This window comes from Macrosteles quadrilineatus, unplaced genomic scaffold (assembly GCF_028750875.1).
Source record: "Macrosteles quadrilineatus isolate MER2022 unplaced genomic scaffold, UCM_ALF_1.0 Scaffold_3__2_contigs__length_128488019, whole genome shotgun sequence".
In the NCBI taxonomy this organism is placed as follows: Eukaryota; Metazoa; Arthropoda; class Insecta; order Hemiptera; family Cicadellidae; genus Macrosteles; species Macrosteles quadrilineatus.
The window spans coordinates 63541432-63562371 of NW_026542596.1; the positions used below are offsets into that span (position 1 = coordinate 63541432).

Genomic DNA, 20940 nt, shown 5'->3' on the forward strand with positions numbered 1-20940 from the left:
AAATCTACTGAGGGAGTGTGTTTTGTGTTTTACCGTATCTATGATTGTAATTAGTACATTATAACTATAAGAACAGGGGTTGTAATTAAGCCTCCAATGAGCTGCTTGATTCCCCTAGTTGGTACCATCCAAAAATGTACAGCATGTTATCTAGCAGAGCTGCCATGACGGTGACAGTGCAACCGCAACCTCATCCACTTGTATTTTAAGTTTGGTGGTGTTGAATTACGTATGTGATCCATGCGTTATGGTTGACTGGCAGAGTGGCAGAGGCAAGGTTGGTAAGACTGACAAGTTGAGTGGAGGGAGTTTGCTTGTTTTTGCAAATTTGATACCCCCTCCCTCCACTCAGAGTGCGCAGCCGCAGGGCGCGCAGACTGGTCGTGAAAGTTCGCGTTCCTTGAAAGAGTTTTCGTTCACGTCAGACTTGTTTATTCCAACAGAGACAGCTGGAATGACGCTGTATTCCTCACTCATTTTGATTTAAACTCGCACCTCTTAACTGATAACAGAAAATGTAATAAACGCTTAAGAATTCAAAGATTTATTAACCACCTTAATCCACTGTGGGTGCTTGCTTACTCCATTGAGTAGTCCTCAAAATGGCGTTGTGTACAGATTCCAAGGCCCCACTGAGGTCTGTCAAGCGAGTTCAGTTCGGAATTTTGTCTCCAGATGAAATTGTAAGTACAATTCTACTGAAGATTGTAAGGCTTATGCTTTGAATCCTTTTCTCATGTCAGTAAACTACACAACGTTTGACACAAAGGACGGCTGTGATGCAATAAGTTACAGACCTCGGGCTAGGCCTGTTAAAAACTTGTTGACTCTGCATAAAGTCTTGCACCATTGATTTCAGGGAAAAAATCCAGTTTCTGGTGTTGTGTGAATTACCATTGATTCCCATGGTCACCTAAAAATGCTTAATTACCGAGCCCTATTGATTTTCTGCTGTGGTTCATTCCAAGAAGAGGGCCAACCACTAAGTTTAAATTTTATAGTGCTCCATAATAAATAAGAATAAGGCCACACAAAGTTACAATTTTGTAAATATGTAGGCTATCTTTGACACGTTGGCAGGCCTAACGGTATTTAAGTTTAACTTAAGTCGACCTCCAGATAACGCTCTAAAAAATATTTTTTTAGGCTAGGCCTAGGCCTAGTCAGTTTGTTTTTTAGCGCCGATTCCAAAAATGATAGTAATTGTTTGCGGAAAAACACCCACTCCCGAAATAGCGGAAAACGGAAAAACACCTTTTTGCGTACCTACAAGTCATGCTGGTGGTAGGCCTACTGAAATTTTGTGGAATTCAACGACGAATTAATTAATCGTAGCAGTGGCCAATGATCATAAGTTATAATCTGTGATGGTAGGCCTACTTTCCTGTTATCTGGTACCTGCGAAAAAATTCTTTCCTGTTATCTGGTACCTGGTTGTACTTTGGTTAGGTTAGGTTAGACTAGTTTATCAGTAACATGAGTACCGGTATTGTAAGTAAACGAACCTAACCTAACCTAACCTAAACGGTAGTATGTGCTCCGGACTCTGGATCGACGAAGTTACGTATTTGTGGTTAAAGAATATTTTCACAGGTACCAGATAACAGGAAAGTACAGTTCGTGACATCTAAGCTGGCACTTGGCCGGTCGCTACTAGTACCTATCTCAAAAACATTATGTTCCATCATGCGGGTTGCATCAACTGTCCTCGTGACCCATCTGAAGGCGCTTAAGTAAATAACACAAGAGGAGTCAACCCCGTGAGACAGCGGACATGTTTGCAGTCCGGTCTTTTCCCTACCTCCACCCTCCTCCCGCCAACACTGCCCGTGCTAGGCCAAGTGCCAGCTTAGGTGTCACGAGCTGTACCTACGTGATCAGTTGCTGTGATGTCTAGAATGGCCACCATCGTAATGCGATAGTAGGCCCTAGGCCTATGGGCCAAAATATTTTTAATGGTAAAAAACCACTTAGGCCTACTGTATATAAACAACTCAGATTTTGAACAATATATAACTTAGGTAGGCCCATACCATTCGAAAGATCACATTCTGAACTTTCATTTTCCCTAAACAAACCATGTACAGTAGCATATACGTTTAATGTCACGACGATTAGAAATCAAATGAATTTTTGGAGCGGCACGACTTTTGCAGCTGACACTTGGGAACTGTCAAAACTCAACTTGTTTGGTATTACCCTGTTTGGGTAATTTTAGTCTTGGGATGTTGCGTGTGGTACCACTGGATAGCCTTCGAGATTATATTTTCATAGTGGTATTGATTTTTATAACAAAATGTTGATTGGACGACAGTTACGATTTTATGAAAACAGCTGTTTTCGGAAATTATAACAAATGGCCAACCATCGCAATACCTACGATAGTACGAAAAAAAAAATGAATTCGATACAGTGTAAGTTATTATTACTAGTCATATAATATGTCATTTTGAAGAGAAAGGAAATAACGCTTTTGAGAGTGACAGCCTTTTGCTCATGGTTATTTCCTTTTGCTCTCAGGAAGACGACGAAAGTGTGTCAATACTGTCAAGGTCTCATACACAATGTGACTTGTATCCGCCACTGCGTGTTGTCGGCGAGTCATTGCTCTCGTGCTGTCCGTGTGTGCCGTCTGTGTGTGTCGTGATTTATTACTAAATTTGTTATTATTTCATAGTGTTAGAGAAATGTGTACGTGTATATAACAGAATCTTCTTGCATTTTATTGTGCATGAATATTTCTAAATAGTGTGAAATAGTGTTTTTAAAAGGTTGTATTTTTCTTGCGGTTTCCATTTATTATATTATTATGCCCCTAAGGCGTACAACGAAAATTGTTAGCCTACCCCAAACGTGTTATACATTTTATGTAGGTAATTGAAAACACTACAAGATGATTATGTTGGTTTTGAAGTAAAAAAAATTAGTAGCCTACAAATGTTTTACTAAATATCCTACTATAAATTTTTTCTCTCACAAAAATTTGCTAAAATATAAAAACATTGGCTAAGGCCTATTTTATTTACAAAATATTTATAGCCTAAATAAAATAATATTTTTATCATAGAAGCTTTACTTATGACTTTTTTGGATTCCTTACTTCATTAGCTTTACAAACATGTTAAATATCATTATTATAACTTTTTTACAACACAAACTATATAAAAAAATTATATAGTTATATACCTAATTATTAAATATTATTTAATAATTATTTACACAGTGTTTTTTTTATAACACTGTCTATGGTTTTCAATTTTTTGTTCTCCGTTTGTTATTAGCCTATCTAGGCTTACCTACGCCCATAAAAACTTACAAAAGTTTTCCTAACGTGTTTTATATTTCTATAGGCTAGGGAATTATTGTCTACAAAATGTGTAAAATGAATTTCCCATACAAAATTTTAGAAAAATTTATACCCAGACTGCTTTTGAAATTTCAAAAAAAATTCTAATTTCTTTTTATTCTTTTCACTTTACTGAAAGATTACACCCCCTAAATCATTATTACATTACAATTAATAGAATCTCCTGTTCTTTCCGGGAACAAAAGAACATGAGGTTGGCTAGTTTTACTTCTACCTACGGTTAAATATTTACGAATTTTCAAAAAAACGGTGGCTGTAAAATTGTCAAAACGGTTGGCCATTCCATGCATCTAAAATTGGCCACTGCTAGGGTTAAACAGTGTATTTTTTATTAGGTAGGTAGCTTACGATCCAACATCTAAAAACCTCGCAAAACTCGCCAACTGTTTGTAACACTCAATGAAAAAAAAAACACTTTTTTGCCCAAAAGTCATGTTTTGAGTTAGGTACCGTACTCAAACTGTGCGGAATTTCATGATGAATTCAACTGTGGATTTTCCATTACGATCCAATAACCTCGCAAAAGCCTGCAAAATGTAAGGTTAGGAATGTCCCAAATCAAAGAGGAACTGTAGTGAATTCCCTGAATCATGATTTTTATTACTCCCTAACAACATTGTTTGGGGATGATGTATTTTAAAATTGTAAATTGATTGTAGGATATTTATTTTTTTATGCCTAGTATTTTCGGAGTAACAGCATAAGTTAGACATGCTAATAATTTAACATTGAAGAGAAGACATTCTTCTAAAATCCTTAAGGGTTTTATTTCAAACTACTCACTCTTACTTTAACTCTCATGGCCATTGATATCCTAGAAGGGTTTTTGCCTCGCCAACAATTGCTCATCATCTTGCTTGCCGGTCGTATGCCTTATCTAAGTAGATGAGGCATACACTACATCTCATAAGCTATAAGTTGTGCATGCTTATTTTGTTGATTAAAATATCTGTATTTTAACTGCATAACTTATTTTCTATATTTTAACTTACCACTGCACGAGACTAAAACTGAACAATACTTTAAACAGTAGGCCTACCTACATGAACTGTGTGTTTAAGGGAGTGACTTGTCGCCTAGTGTGTCCAGTGTCGTAAGATAACACGGGGAGCATATTTGTCAGCGGGACTGAAAATCCGATCGTCCTGGTTTATTATTCTGTCGGCGGTGGTTGCGGATTGCTTAGCGTGGCCGTCTCCATATAATTAATGTTACACACTTCCATTCTTTGTTGAAGTTGCCATGTGTGGCCGTAGCCTTAAGGCTAACGATTTTAGGCTAAACTTTGATTCCTGTCCATACCCTGTTTACAAACCATATCAAACGAAAAACCATGAAGTTTCTATCCTGTTATATTAATCTAAGTTAAAACAATTTTCTACTTTCAACATCAAAACTTAAATTAGGTTGGCCTATTGTAGGCCTATGTTATATGTTTTTATTCATAGAATAAGCATCCATTTCTTGAATATGTTGCTCAAAATTTTTTATTTTAGCGAATTTCCCATATAGGAAAAAAGCTACACCACTTTAGGTTTCATGCTAAGACTTCGACCCGGGACTGATTTACTTTTTTGTTTTGAGGTCCCCAGAGGTCAAAAACACCATATAAGTTATATGTTCAAATTCATATAAATAGCCTAAGTTATACGTGTCTATAAGCTCGATGACTTGAATACCTAAAGATGATCTGGTTTCAATGAAATTTAGTACAAACTTGTAACCCTTCGTTTATTCAAACGAGTTCGCTAACCAGCATGATCGGACTATGGGAAGCGATCAGATAAATGAAAATTTGCTTAGTCTGCAAGTTAGCTGCAGCGAGGGTGTTTAACTTATACACTTGTCAAATGTTTCATAGGCTATTCATTTAGAAATGTTAGACCTATACAGGGTGTTAAATGTGGCCTAGAAACAAATTATTTTCCCTCAACAATTTTTGGTGGCTAACTTAAGTTATTTATTTATTTATTTCTCTCACTGGTTTACACCAGTTTACAAAATATGAATAGGCCTACAATGTTGTAGGATGGCAAAATTCATGCAACAGTGAAAGTGGTACAGTATATAAGTAGTACAGTAAAGTGGTAACAGCAAGAACATAATAGAATGAATAACAAGTAATAAGTAAATAGATACTATATAAATAAACAATCATGAATAACAATAAGAATAAAAATAACAAAAATAACAAAAGCGACAAGGAGTAACGATAACAATAGAAAGTGAAAGAAAGTTATGGATAAGTAATGCAACATGGTAAACAATTGAATTTAACAATAACATAGCAATGAAGCGGTAATACTTGTCAACAACAACAGGAATGATTAATTATGACTAGAGCTAGAGAAGGTAAGATACTACATTAGTGACCAGAATTATTAAATATTACTTAAGCAGGGAGGCGACCTTTCTCCGGAACGAGGACAATGAGTCATGAAAGAAGTCCAGGTGGATTGCGACATTACTCCCAGTACGTAGAAGTCTCAATTGGCCACTGTTTGATGCATAGTAGGTGGTTTAGTAGCGTCTACAGAATATCGTTTTGGAACGGGTTCTTGTCGGTATATGCAAGTGGATGCCGCAGAGTAGATCCGGACAGTCCAGTAAGCCATTTACCAACTTGAAAAGTGTCAGTAGGTCTGAGTGTTGCCGCCTCACATCAGAGGCCAAACAGGGATTCAACCTCACTCACAGGAGTACGTAGGTTTCAAACCCAAGCCTGCATCCAAGAAGTATAAAAAGTCTAAAGTCTAGTAAGTTATTTACTAGTACACAACCTCCTGCATTTTACCAAAATATCCATGAAGAATGATTAAAATGTTTCTTTAAACTAGCAAACTACAACCGATAACTAGAGCGCCACTCATCCTCTACACTCATATCTCATATCTCCATTCATACTTGGCTTAACCCTCCGAGTGTCACGCGTCATAAAAATGACGCACAACACACTTTGTGTAGGGTCACGCGTCACTTTTATGACGCACAAACATCGTTTACGGCGAAGGCTCTATGACTGACTGAATCGGATTGAACTGGATCGAGTTAGGTATCGTTCTTTCCGTAATATTCTAAGCTTTCTCCAGAGGTCTGTCTCTAAGCGCTATTCATTTTAGTTCCGAAAATATTGTAGCAGACAGCTGACGTGCGTGTATTTGTAAACAGCTAGGTTCCCCCGGACCGATGACTGATGTGTTTTATTACGTTTATCATTGTTTTAGTGTTAAAAATCAAAAGTAGTGATATACGTGGTGCATTTTAAGAAGATTTAAGTGGTTTTGAAGTGCTGGTTGATGATCCTGAAGAAGTAGGTAGTGATATTGATGTAAATTATCAGCCAGATTCCTAGCTATGGTTAGGCTATGCATTCTTAGCTAAACGCTATGTACTGAAATCCGTTTTTCGCTCATAACTTATTTATTTGATAACTTACCTCGCTATATGATTATATATTTGTAATCCTCATTAAATTTAGAACAAAGTGGCTATTTTCAAATATTTATAGGCCTATAATTTATACAATTTCATTGAGCGCACACTTATTTTTTTTTGAAAATTTTCGAAATTATATTTTTTTTTACCTAAAAATTTTTTTTTTGAAAAAATGTTCCTTATGTTTTATATATAATATTGAAGCCCATGATTTTCCAAACAAAATGGTATATAGAACATTAGAATTGACATTGTTTTAAGCTTCTCAGATCCGTTTTAATAAAACCTTGCAAAGGGGCCAAAAATAGGTGGACATTAAGGCCTAAACTATGGACACTCGGAGGGTTAAAATACCTACTTTGTATGGTCACCCTTTCATTGAAAAGTATTAAAGTATTAGTTTTTTAAAGTAGCCCATTTAACTTAAGTCTGATTTTAATTATCTCTATTGATCGTACAACAACGCTTCAGCATTCAAAATTATTTTTGCTTTTTAAAGCTCTAATAATGGTTTGAAAAGATATTGTAAAATATTATATTTTGCGTTAAAATGGGGAAATAACACTCCTTTCTCTTAGTCTGATCATGCTGGTTCATGAACTCGTTTGTATAAACATATGTTTAGGCATAAACATTTGTATCAAGATTTGTCAAAATCGAATTATTTTTACTTGAGTTATTGTGCTAACGAACACACATTTATTCAATTCAATTCAATTCAAATTATCTTTATTCATCAAGTACATTAGAAATATATACATGAATAGTGTCACATTTCTTATAAGTTATAATAAAACATACATGCTTATAGTAAATGGGAAAAATTGTAAAAGAACATAAAACTAACAGTTAAAACATACTTTGACAGGGTGTCTACCAAGACTATGTCCTTAAATTTTTATTGGGTCATAATTTTATTGATCGCTAGTTGGTTAGGAGCACATAAAAGGTTTATCAGATGTTTGTTTACATTTTCATAATTTATTACTAGAGTAATTATGCAATAAAAATCCCATTAGCAATCTCAAACCATTAATATTTTATCACTACAATCAAGTGTCAAGTCAAGTACTTCCAAGAACTGTTGACTCAGCAGCTAGCTCATAAAAGTTGTATCAGTATCACTTTTATTCCTTTACAACTTCTTTATTTATTATTAGGGTAGTTATTATTAGACCGCAAACCTATTTTATCATGAAAATAATAAGTAGTTTTATAATGGCTGTTAAATTTCACTTCTTACTTATACTTTTGTCTTGAAGATTCAATTTGCCGTGGCCATTGCCTAGTGCCATCATAAAACTGTTTATGGTTTCATATTAAACATGTAAATAATCTACAGTCTTATTTTGTAAGTTAAACCCTTTTTTATAGATATTTTATCTTTCAATTGACAAAACCACAAGCATTGTTGTTTGCATTAATGTTTTATCGCTATGTAGGCCTACTTGGTTTCAAATTATGTCATTGCATTTTCTGTATCTTTGTCTTATATTGTTGGCTATTCAGGTTTCAATGTTTTTTGTTTCCCATATTTATTTATTGAGTTGTATGCTTTAAGCAATATAAATCTTATGAACTAGAATGATGATAGTGACTTTGCTGCTATTATAACCTCATTGTTACTCAGTTTAAAAATATAGGCCCTCCTAAATAATTAGGTCTAGGCCTGGGTATTTTGATTCTTGAAAGAGCTGTAAAATATATTAAGAAAATGTAATTGAACCTAAGATAAACAACTAATGATTGTAATGTGTCGATATTAACTTTTCAAATGAAAATATAATAATCTTACTCTGTGCTTATTGGTAGCCGCTTACCATAGGCTACCTTGATTTTGTACTAAGAACTGACTAACAATATGCATTAAAGATTTTTTTTTCAAAAGTAGTCGAGAACCTAACATTGTGCCAGGTCATGCCAAATTAATCCGCCTGGATCGGATAAGCTATGTTATTATGTTTCTGTGACCGATGGAGATATTTGTCGCTATCGCAGGAGACAATGATTGCGTTTCTCTGTTACACTATAAAAGCTTTACCTAAAGTATAGGTAAGTTAGGCCTATGTTTGTTTACTTTCAATAAATTTATATTTTGAAATTTAACTCTTATCTATTATTATTTACTTTTCACTCTGGTACAACTACAGTGAATAACAAGATTAATACAGTTTGACAAATCAGGAAAATTATTCGGTAATGACACCGACAAAGGTTACGGCAAAGTGTCCTTAAATGTACGGGAATTGTCCATGAATTTTTTTATCCAGAATGTAGTAGACACCCTGTTTGATTAGTAGGGAAAGAAAAGTCAATTAAAGTTCATCAAATGAATAAATAGCCCTGCTAATGAGAAATTTCTTAAGTTTATTTTTAAATTTTTATGTGTTATGTGATTTTGAACAGATTTTGGTATGTTTGGGGCCTCAGGGGTCATCAAACAAGCCGAGAAAAAATTAGGTCTAGGTCTTAGCATGAGACCAACGGTAATAGCTTATATCTTAGTGTGTATACCATTTATACATGCATAATTATATTGATTTTTTCTGTATTTTTAGCGTCGAATGTCTGTTACTGAAGGGGGCATCCGCTTTCCCGAAACAATGGAGGGTGGACGTCCCAAACTCGGGGGGCTGATGGATCCCAGACAAGGTGTCATTGACAGGATGTCTAGATGTCAGACTTGTGCTGGTAAGTAAATGGTCATATCATGTGTAGAAATATTTTGTTGCTAAAGAAATGTAGATTTGTTGGAATCTTTCAACACTAAAATTAATTATTTCCAACGTTCTTTTTTATAGGAAACATGACAGAATGCCCTGGACATTTTGGCCATATTGACCTAGCCAAACCTGTCTTCCATGTTGGTTTTGTAACAAAAACCATAAAGATTCTACGCTGTGTTTGCTTCTACTGCTCAAAGCTGTTGGTTAGCCCAGTAAGTATGCTGAATATTCGACCAACCTAACTCTACACAACCTAATTAGCCCAACACTACTATAAATCCAATGATTCAGATTGGAACTGTGCTAATACTACTACTATTATACTTTATAGGCCTATAGGTACTAATATTATGCACATGCATATTAGGCTAGTACTCTTCCCCACCACCATTGCTTTTGTTGTTACGAACAGGCATCTAAAAGAACCGTTAGAACCTATTTTACATTATACGTAGGGGATTCTTATTTAGAGAAGAGTAGTGGGGCAAGTTTTTGGTTCCCTTCCATTGCCCTCCCTACTCACCGTCCTTAAATAATACAAAACATACACATCCATTTAAAATGGCATCCGATTATGTTTGTCTCTAACCTAGGCTACCTCAAAGAAGCATCATAATGGCTGGTAAAATGCTTAATATTGGCTCCCATCAGTGTCAATTAAACAACTTAGCTTGATAACAGCCTTACCAATAAATATTTTCCTGCAGGACTTAATTTTCATTTGTCTCATTTTATTTGTCTGTGGTTACTGCTAAATAACCTATCTTCACTTTTGAAAGGTAATCAATCCTCTTTCAAAGAGTTTCTAAACATGCCGGGGTTACTCTTTTACCAACTAACTTTTTAGTGTCACTTCAAAACCTCTCACTGTTATCAAAATTCAAAAGAATACCTATAGGCCTAAGAAAGAATGCATAAATACATTGGGGTTTATAAAATATTTTTGTATAAATTTGATTGTCAAATTCTAGCACTAGTAATAATATTATGTCAAATGATTTATTTCAGAGCCATCCCAAAATCAAAGAAATCGTAATGAAGACTAAAGGACAACCGCGGAAACGACTAACTTTCGTCTATGACCTGTGTAAAGGAAAGAACATTTGTGAAGGAGGTGATGAAATGGACATTAACAAAGATAATCCGGACGACCCAAATAATCAGCAGGTAAATAAATAAAAAATAATGTAATGCATAACTAATATTTGCAGCTAAATAGTGATGTATTCTTTACATTTCTTGAGATTTACAATGATGTGAAACACAATTGAATCAACTTTCTCCAGTAAATGAGTGGATTAGTGGTTGGCTATGCTGTATATTTCAGATATACAAGAGTTGGGATTTATAATCTGTAAAAATTATCCACTAGCCAGATGCATTACAAATCAATTTCAGTTTTAGAGCTCCTAAAGAAGCCCTATTTGAAACACATAATAAGGCTACCTATATATACAAAAAAAGTTTGGTTGGTGGTATGTCAGTAATAACTGACTTATAAGTGTTTTTGATTCATTGTGAAAAATAAAATGTTTGGATTAAATTGCCTGCTTCTTACACATAAGACATACTATTTGGTTGATGTTTTGGTTTATATTTACCCTTCAATAGCATCAACGGTTCTTTAACTTAGCTCTCATATTTACAGCCGCGTAAGCAAGGCCACGGTGGCTGTGGTCGTTACCAGCCGAACCTTCGTCGTACTGGTCTGGACGTCACAGCCGAGTGGAAACACGCCAACGAAGACTCTCAGGAGAAGAAGATCTCTCTGAGTGCTGAGCGAGTGTGGGAGATATTGAAACACATTGTGGACGAGGAATGTTTCATCCTCGGTATGGACCCCAAGTTTGCCCGACCTGACTGGATGATAGTCACCGTTCTGCCAGTGCCTCCTCTAGCTGTGAGGCCTGCAGTTGTCATGTACGGATCTGCAAGAAATCAGGTTGGTGCCCTAAATGGTTTATTTTTTAATACAGTCTTTTTGTCATCCTTTTATTTTTAGGTTATTTTTTCCTAAAAATATTTGGCTAGAATAATGACTGAAAAATATTTAAGTTTCACACAAATAAAATTATATGGCAGATTTTAAATTGAAAACAGAGAACAAACTCTAATATCACAATTTATTGCCGTGGAAAATAAAAATGAAATAAAATGAAATTTAGCCCCAATGTTGTAAATGGGGATGTTTTTTTAATCGTTCACGATATCATATTATGTTACACCTCTACAAAAATGTGTATTCAAGCTTTAAAAAAAAAAAAAAACATGTAGCCTATTTAAGCTTTATTTTAATACATTCGATAATCAGGCAAAATTGTGTTTAAGATATGTAAAACTGTATAAAAATAAATCTCTATTGTAATTTTGTAACGGTTTACATCCAAGTCCTGTTTTTCTCAGTTTGTATTTCATATCTTGATCACATCTCATGTTAAAATATGGTATTCCAGGATGATTTGACTCACAAACTGTCAGATATCATAAAATGCAACAATGAGCTCCAAAGAAACGAGCAAGCTGGTGCAGCGACACATGTAATTGCGGAAAACATAAAAATGTTGCAGTTCCATGTGGCAACACTGGTCGACAACGACATGCCTGGTCTGCCGAGGTATGTGTTATAGTACAGTAGGCAATTAATATTCCGACATTATCAAGGCTTAGTAGGGTTTGAGTGATAAAAATAGCTGGTATTGTTGTAGCGAGAATATTGTTAGTTTGAATAGAGAGTCATAAAGGTCTAGAGAATGCTGTGAATGCTCATAAACCAGTGCTAGAAATGTTTATCAAGTTTAAAAACCAGTAGACCACATTTTATTATTGTCTGTGCATGATAATGGATGCTGATAATTAGATCAATTTGTTAATCAGGAAAAAAATGTGGTTCGGACTCCTAAATAAACTGTAGGTCCCTTAGTTGCCATTGGCTGTCTGGGCTCTTAATTAACAGCTGTGTCCAAGGAACATGTTGGCCTTAGTCACTAACTACAAGATCGCGCCACTCATCCTACACTCATCCTTCACTCATATTTGGTTTAGGTGACGTCCCCATCTTAAATAATTGATTGATTGGTTTTACTGTATGTAGGTTTCCTTATCTTAAAAAGTACAATTTAAAATTCAGTTAACTAATTTTCTTTATCTTTGTTTTCTAAGTACCATTATAGGCAGCCATACTTGGGCTCAAATATTAAAATTAGCTAAAATTTTGCCATGTGACTATAAGTTGCAGAGGCTGTTTGTTATGTATCACGGTACAGTAATTTCTTGCACATAAAATAAAAATTTGATTTAATAAGTAGGTAGGCCTATTAATTATGTACTATTTTGTATCAAATTACTCATTAGCCTCATTTGTAACTTAGGCTTAGGTCAAAAATTTATTAATTTAATAATATGTAAGACAATGGTGTTTTTAATGTTGCATTGTAGGATGCACAAATTAAAAAAATAATTATGTTACGGTTTTAATGTTTGTGTACAAGGTATATAGCATGTAGCTTGTGTTAAGAAAATAACCCAGAAAAAAATTATCTAATAAAATCTCGACGTATTTGTTTATTTGATATTTTTTAAGTCACTAATTTTAAACATTTTTTACAGAGCTATGCAAAAGTCAGGCAAACCTCTGAAAGCAATAAAGGCTCGCTTGAAGGGCAAGGAAGGTCGGATAAGAGGTAACTTGATGGGGAAACGAGTGGATTTCTCCGCTCGGACTGTCATCACTCCAGACCCTAACCTGCGAATTGACCAGGTCGGCGTCCCTCGCTCCATAGCACAGAACATGACATTTCCAGAGATAGTCACACCCTTCAACATTGACAAGTAAGAGATTTGCTTGTGTCAGCTTATGAATCCTTAAGAGCTTTTCTGTTCTTTGATAGTTTTTCTTCTGATTCTAAGATATCACTGGGCTAGACATAAATAGTAGCCTAAGTTATACAAATCTAAAACACCGTAATACTTTTTATTTGCTTGTACTTTGTGTGTAGCTTAAGTTGAACTTACTTGATCTGCTTTGTAAACTCATGATTTTTTATGAAGGTGGTAGATAGGCTAATACAAATTTAGATTCTTAGACGTGTTGGTTACATGGTAGTTCCATATCCAGTCCTACACAGTCCATTCTTGTGTATTGAATGGACGGCCCTTATGTTCCTCGCTCAGGTTTAAAGCCTTATGTTGGTGGGGAAATGCTAAGTTAAAAGAGGTCACCAACCCTCTTTGAAATTATACATGTAGTAGTGTTACAAATTAGAATATTAGGTGTGAGAAAGGATAGGATAAGCAGGCTTACCTTAAAAAATGTAGGCATCCCACTTCATTCACTACAGAACACAGAAGAAAACACAAACAAACAAAATAAACTAGTGATGGACGAGACTAGATTTTTCACTTCGAGACGAGACGAGACAAGATTTTTTTAATTCCCGCGGGACGAGATTTTTTTTCGGGACGAGATTTAATGAAAAGTTATAAAAAATTAATATCTACTTTTTAAGTTCAGATATATTTACAAGTTCTAAGAACTTGGCAAAAAATAGACAAAAATATCTTTTATTGAAAACATTGATAAAAACATCAGTAGCCTATATAAAAGAAACGAATAAGGCCTAACTTATTAAAAATAACTCTTCGGCATAGGAAACATGGAGATGTCAGTTGGTATAATATAGTTCAACTTTGCAAAATATAAAAAACAACAGTATTACTAGTTAAGTATCAAGTAACAATTTTAAGTCTTGTGTTATTAATAGAATGATTTTGGAGTAAATTATATGTTTACAGTAGTAAAACATGTCTCACACTGCTTACACTAACAAAACTTTTCATTTGCTATGCAAAAAAAAATATAAAATGATTGAAGCAATATTTCCTTGTAAAGAATAAATAATTAAATAAACGCCTTTGCAGTTTTTTTTTTTTAAATTTTTATTAAAAATTTTTTTTTTTTTATTTTAATTTTTTTGAAATTTTAAATAAAAGGTTGCAATGTACGTTTCACAAAAAACTTAGTTTTTTTAAAATTTTAAAAATATAAATTTTTTTAATTTTAATTTTTAAAATATATTTTTTTTAATTTAAAATTTTTAAAAATTTAAATTTTAAATTTCGAAATTTTTTATTTTAAATTAAAAGTTTGCAATTTACGTTTTGCAAAAAAACTTAGCAGTTAAAATTTTTTTTGATTTGAAATTGATCTTTTTTATTTAATTTTTTTAAATTTAAATTTAATAAAATTTTTAAAAATTTTAAATTTTAAATTTAAAGGTTTGCAAATTACGTTTAGCAAAAAAACTCAAATGTTTTAAATTAACAAAAAATTAAAATTTGTTTAAATTTAAAATTTCAAAAATATTTTAAAATTTTTGTTTTTAATTTTTAAATTTGTTTTTATTTTAATTTTTGTTAAATTTAAATTTTTTTAAATTTTAAATTAAAAGTTTGCAATTAACGTTTTGCTAAAAAACTTAGCAGTTTAAAAAATCTTTTTTGAATTAAAATTTTTTTTTTTTTTTTTTTTTTTTTTTTTTTAATCTCGTCTCGAAAATATCCCGTTAGCATTTTAATCCCGCCCGAAGCTTCGAGATAAAATAAATCTCGAAAAAATCTCGAAGTTTCGGGTCTTGTCCATCACTAAAATAAACACTGGATATTTCGAGGCCACTGGCCCCTTTCTCAACATGGAGAGTCACATTAGATATTAAGAGTCTTTCACTCACGCGTGAAAGACTCTTAATATCTAATGTGACTCTCCATGTTGAGAAAGGGGCCAGTGGCCTCGAAATATCCAGTGTTTATTTAATAATAATAATAATAATAATAAATCTTTATTTCTCCACAAGTAATACAATAAAATTACAAAGATCTATAAAAACAAATTATTTTACAATGTATTTTGTTTGTTTGTGTTTTCTTCTGTGTTCTGTAGTGAATGAAGTGGGATGCCTACATTTTTTAAGGTAAGCCTGCTTATCCTATCCTTTCTCACACCTATTCTCAGGCAATTAGCCCTTTCTCTCCAAACCTAAATTAGAATATTAATTAGGCCTAATTATAGATACAATATAGTTGGGTTAAATAAAATGTAATTCCCTAATCATTGGATTTGAAATTTTGTTACTCGTTTTCATCCTATTTCTTTGATACTACATTTTTAGTTGTCATTTCCCAAAATTGCTGGAATAGCTATTTGTGTATTGAGAGCGCCAAGCACCTCATCGCTGCTCGAGAAGTGTAGATCGCCACACAAAGCTTTAGCTGAGTGTGGCCATACATTTTGAGAGTGGCAATGACTGTTTGTGCTCACAATACACACAATAGTTTTCCTATCACCGCACCGTAATTAACTTATAAATCATAGCACATAGATTAACTTTTTTGTCATTTAGATTATGTTTGCTTTTTTAGGTTATGTTATTTGCTTTGTTAACCGGTTGTTAACGTACCTGATCCGCGGCTGTGATTGGTGTAGAAACACCAACAGTGAAATCAGCTGATTAGCAAGCAGGAATGACCTATTCCCGCTCTAGAGCGTAAATGAGCTATTTTGTGTACTGTTTACAGCTGTGGCAATGTGATAATTTCCATACAGTGGTAGGAAGAATATGTTTTCATATCTGAACCCCTCTTTCATTATAAAACGTACATCCGTAAATAACATCCGACAATTTTGCAGCGACTGTTATTTTTACATGTTTTCTTCTAGTATGGAAATTCTATTCTTATCTTTAAAAGTAACTATAAAAGTATTCTTATCTTTTTGCTTTACAGAATGTTGGAGCTGGTGCGTAGAGGCAACTCTCAGTACCCCGGAGCCAAGTACATCGTGAGAGACAACGGAGAGAGGATTGACCTGAGGTTCCATCCGAAGCCGTCGGACCTCCATCTGCAATGTGGCTACAAGGTGGAAAGGCACGTCAGAGATGGAGACCTGGTCATCTTCAACCGACAACCCACGCTGCACAAGATGTCCATGATGGGGCACCGAGTCAAGGTGCTGCCATGGTCCACATTCCGGATGAACTTGAGGTGACATTTCAGATTAATTAGAGTTCAAGACTCCTGATAGTACAGAGATGACCGTTCTTATACAAAAAAAACTTTAAAAAATATAAAATTTTGAAAATACCAAAGGCGTATACACAGACACAAAATTAACTCCCCAATTGTTTACAATATTAAGAGCTTGACGTGCAACTAGTGATGTGCGATACGGGTCAATGTACACAGTATCGATATGTATTGGAACGCGATGTATTGATTCGATACGTATATTGTATCATATCTTCGGGTATCAATTTTTACCTGTATCGGATGACATATTGTATTCTATTGGTTATTTCTGATTTTAAAAAATGTAAATATCTCAAATCAAATATACAATTTTGCACCTTTTCACTCTTTGAAAAATTTTCATTTGGCCTACTCTCTTAGTAGATCGACGTTGACTATTTTTAATGAACCTCCAAAGGTAGAAACTATGAAAACCCCCATAAAAGATGGTATATCAAACATTAACGTATCCATTGTTTATCCAGTTGCACGTCACCGTACAACGCAGACTTTGACGGAGACGAGATGAACCTGCACGTCCCGCAGAGTATGGAGACTCGCGCAGAGGTGGAGAACATCCATGTGACTCCCAGACAGATCATCACACCTCAGGCCAACAAACCTGTCATGGGTATTGTGCAGGACACGCTCACGGCTGTCAGGAAAATGACCAAACGAGACGTTTTCTTGGAGAAGGTGATTATGTCACATTAGAAGACCATATTGTACTTTTGTTTAAAAGAAACTTATCACTTAAATTTTTACTTTGAATTTCAAGTTGAAAATTTACTATGCATGTGGATTTGGATTGAATTCAAGGGATAAAGTACTTAGCTTTGGAATGCATTAAGGACGAGAGAATGGGTACACAACTGATATACCTAAGTTATATTTCACAAATTTAAGACTGTTTTTTCTGTAGCAAGGTAGTATTCAATTGAAAGAACAGGAATTTAAAATCTGAAAAATAATTCAAATCTTATGGAACAAATTTTAAATACTGCTTAATTTCTTTTCAGGAACAAATGATGAACATTTTAATGCATCTTCCAATTTGGGATGGTAAAATGCCACAGCCCTGCATCCTGAAACCCAAACCCCTATGGACTGGTCAGTGAATTTTGTAGATTTTTGAATTAGTTGTAATCCAAAAGTAGTAGAAACTATTAATATTTTATGTCTTTGCATTCATGTTAATAAAGACAATTTTCACAGTCAAATTTGTACAAACAATATTCAAGGAATGGAAACAATCACTTGCATTGTACATAAATAGTCTTTATTTAAACCTAAATAGTTCAATTTTTAGCTGGGGAAATTGGGTCTGTACTCAGTGAGTGGGTTTTAGATAACACTAACATTGTTATGCTATGGAGGACAGAGAAATACAAGTACAAATTTTAAAAAGACCTACAGTATTCCCACCTGTGGTTACAATTTTATGTTTGATTCATTCTATAGCAAGGTGATTAAGGCTGCTTAAATTTATTTCATAAAACATAATATAGTCACTTAAAGCCTTATTGAGATTTCCAAGATCTAAAATTCTGGACTAAACTCTTGGTCAATATCCGATACAAAATCCATTAATATTTCAGTAGTTTAGCTTATTCAATTGTTTTTTGAGCTGCTTCAACTTGTAAAAGAGGCCTAATCCTGAACCTTGTTGTTGTTATAGGCAAGCAAGTGTTCTCGCTGATCATCCCTGGTAATGTCAACATGATCCGGACTCACGCCACACATCCGGACGATGAAGACAACGGGCCGTACAAGTGGATCTCTCCAGGAGACACAAAGGTAACTGACCACCCAGCTATGTTGTACTGCTTAGCTGGGTGGACTACAGTATAAGCTTTTATTTTCTTTTCACACAAAGATTGTATATAAATGAAGCCCGACTGATCAAAGGTTTATTTTTTAAGAAAGGGATAGAGTTTAAGGGATAATAGATACATTTTAAAAGGTCGCATGACATGCATAACACTGATAATTTGTCAAGGTATTTGACTGATTATTTCATTAAGCTAAAAATACTTCAAAGTCGAGTTAGTGTGATTTTACTTTTGGTAGACCAGGCCGGCACCACCCTATTCAGTTTCGCCGGTCCGGTCTAACGGGAGTTGTTTGGCGGGATGATTCAAACTCACGTTTTTTGTTGGTTTGGATATGCAAAAGGTATAAATTCAGATAAATTGTTTAAAAAGATTCACAAAGACCTTTTCCGTTAATTCACTACTACTATAAGGGGGTGCCACCAGTTTCCATAGCTAGGACTCTGCCATAATATGAGAGTCTGCCATAGAATGAGTTAAATATTTTAAGGCTTTCTTAATAAATGTATAATGTTTTTTAGTTTTCCTCCATTTCTTAAATGTATTGATTTATTTGTTTAAAGTTAAATTTAATTTAAAGTGTAATTTTATAAAATAACCTCTATCTAATTATAAATATTGGAATCACACAATGTAAAAATATGCTACACAATGTAAAAATTGTCAAGAGCAATAAATAAATAAATAATACACAATCAAGGTCTCTGTGCTTACTAAGGTCATGTGTCTAAGGAACATGTCGACCTTAGTCACTAACAAGACTACAAGATCGCGCCACTCATCCTACACTCATCCTTCACTCATATTTGGGTTAAAATACGCACATAGTGGCGTCCCCATCTTAAATAATTGATAATTGATTGATACTTAAATTAACCTAACCTAACCCTAAACTTAAATGATAAATAGAACATTTAAAACTAAAAAAATATTAATGAATAAACAGAAAATATCCAAGATTCTATTCTGTTATTGCATCTAGGTAATGGTAGAGCATGGTGAGCTGATCATGGGCATCTTGTGTAAGAAGACACTTGGTACATCAGCTGGATCTCTTCTGCATATTTGTTTCCTTGAACTCGGGCATGAAGTGTGCGGCAGATTTTACGGAAACATTCAGACTGTTGTTAACAATTGGTTGCTGTTGGAAGGTAGGACATTTTTAAACCCTTAGATTTATAGGCCTACTATACAATCATGTTTTACTCAAAATATACTACATATCATTGATATATTTATCAATAAGCACGCATGTTTCTTGAAAACCTTTTTTCTCGGCTCTTGTGAATAGCAGAATCCCTTTTAAAATAAAAACATTAACATGGTCCTCAGTCCATGCTGGTGACAAAATAAAAAAACCAAAACAAATGGATCCAATCACAGGTTTTATTTACAGTGTGTGGTGAAAATAGAGTCCATATTTTTTAAGTCTGTACATTACATAATTTTGGTTGAGTTTTCGACCACTGGACAACCTTTAGTTATTAGAGAACCTTGCGTACTATGAATAGCCTAATTCCTTAAAACTTAAAATTCCAGTGTTATCAAGGAATTTCTGATTCATCTCCTGCAGTTATGGAGAATCTAAAATTTACAAATGTGCAAACTTTGCAGACCGTGATAATACAGCGAATGCCCGTCCCAAAAAAGCATTTAAACTGTGCCAGAAAAACAAAAACACCAATTTCTTGGATTTTTGGTCTTGAAGTCAGTTAAATTAAGAGAATTGTTCATTTGACATAGTTCTGGAAATTATTTGATAAACCTTGATAATTTTTTTTAACCACTTTTTTCCCCATTCTATTGTATATGACTTATGGGGAAATGTAGGCCTAAGTTATATTACATTACTTGAGCACTTTCCATTCAAATAAATATCAATCAGAATCATATTTTTAATTTAGAATCAATATTTTAGCCCCGAGGTTAAATAAACAATACCAAAATACTAGCCTACCTGCACCAGCCCAGCCCCCCCCCCCTCAAAATATATTAACTTTTGAACAAAAACCACACTATTCCAGTTTAAAACTTTTCCAAGCACTGCCAAAACAACTCCAAAACATCCAAAAATCTCAAAATTCAAAACAGAAATAAAATTTTTGCTGACAAAAAATTGTTTCTGTGATATGGAAGTTTTATATTTTTTTCAAAACATAGCCCTTTGGCCTAGAATGACTATTTTTGATTATTATTGTTTACCCTATTGACCTGTCTAATTCCTGCCTCTGGACTACGGACGGAAACTACAAGTATGCAAGTATAAATATTCTTTCTTTCACTAAACTATTGTCCATGTGTTGTCAGGTCACTCCATCGGTATTGGTGACACCATTGCTGATCCCCAGACATATACTGAGATCCAGAAAGCCATCAGGAAGGCCAAGGAGGACGTGATAGAGGTGATTCAGAAAGCCCACAGTATGGACTTGGAGCCTACCCCTGGTAACACACTCAGGCAGACCTTCGAGAACCAGGTAACAATACTAGACATTGGAGACTGTCCTAGTTTCATACTATT

General features: G+C 34.2%; 1 protein-coding gene across 1 annotated transcript in view; it reads left to right on the forward strand.

Moving 5' to 3' along the window:
• The first annotated feature begins 368 nt into the window (after window positions 1-368).
• LOC128989847 (DNA-directed RNA polymerase II subunit RPB1-like) overlaps window positions 369-20940 on the forward strand; it is a 44372-nt gene continuing 23800 nt past the window's right edge. The window contains exons 1-13 of the mRNA XM_054411925.1: window positions 369-683; window positions 9361-9493; window positions 9604-9740; window positions 10537-10695; window positions 11177-11470; window positions 11982-12142; window positions 13135-13356; window positions 16306-16563; window positions 17073-17283; window positions 17607-17697; window positions 18266-18384; window positions 19402-19570; window positions 20727-20896. Coding sequence (XP_054267900.1) covers window positions 603-683; window positions 9361-9493; window positions 9604-9740; window positions 10537-10695; window positions 11177-11470; window positions 11982-12142; window positions 13135-13356; window positions 16306-16563; window positions 17073-17283; window positions 17607-17697; window positions 18266-18384; window positions 19402-19570; window positions 20727-20896 — 2205 coding nt within the window. The 5' untranslated portion in view covers window positions 369-602. The remainder of the gene's footprint in view (window positions 684-9360; window positions 9494-9603; window positions 9741-10536; window positions 10696-11176; window positions 11471-11981; window positions 12143-13134; window positions 13357-16305; window positions 16564-17072; window positions 17284-17606; window positions 17698-18265; window positions 18385-19401; window positions 19571-20726; window positions 20897-20940) is intronic.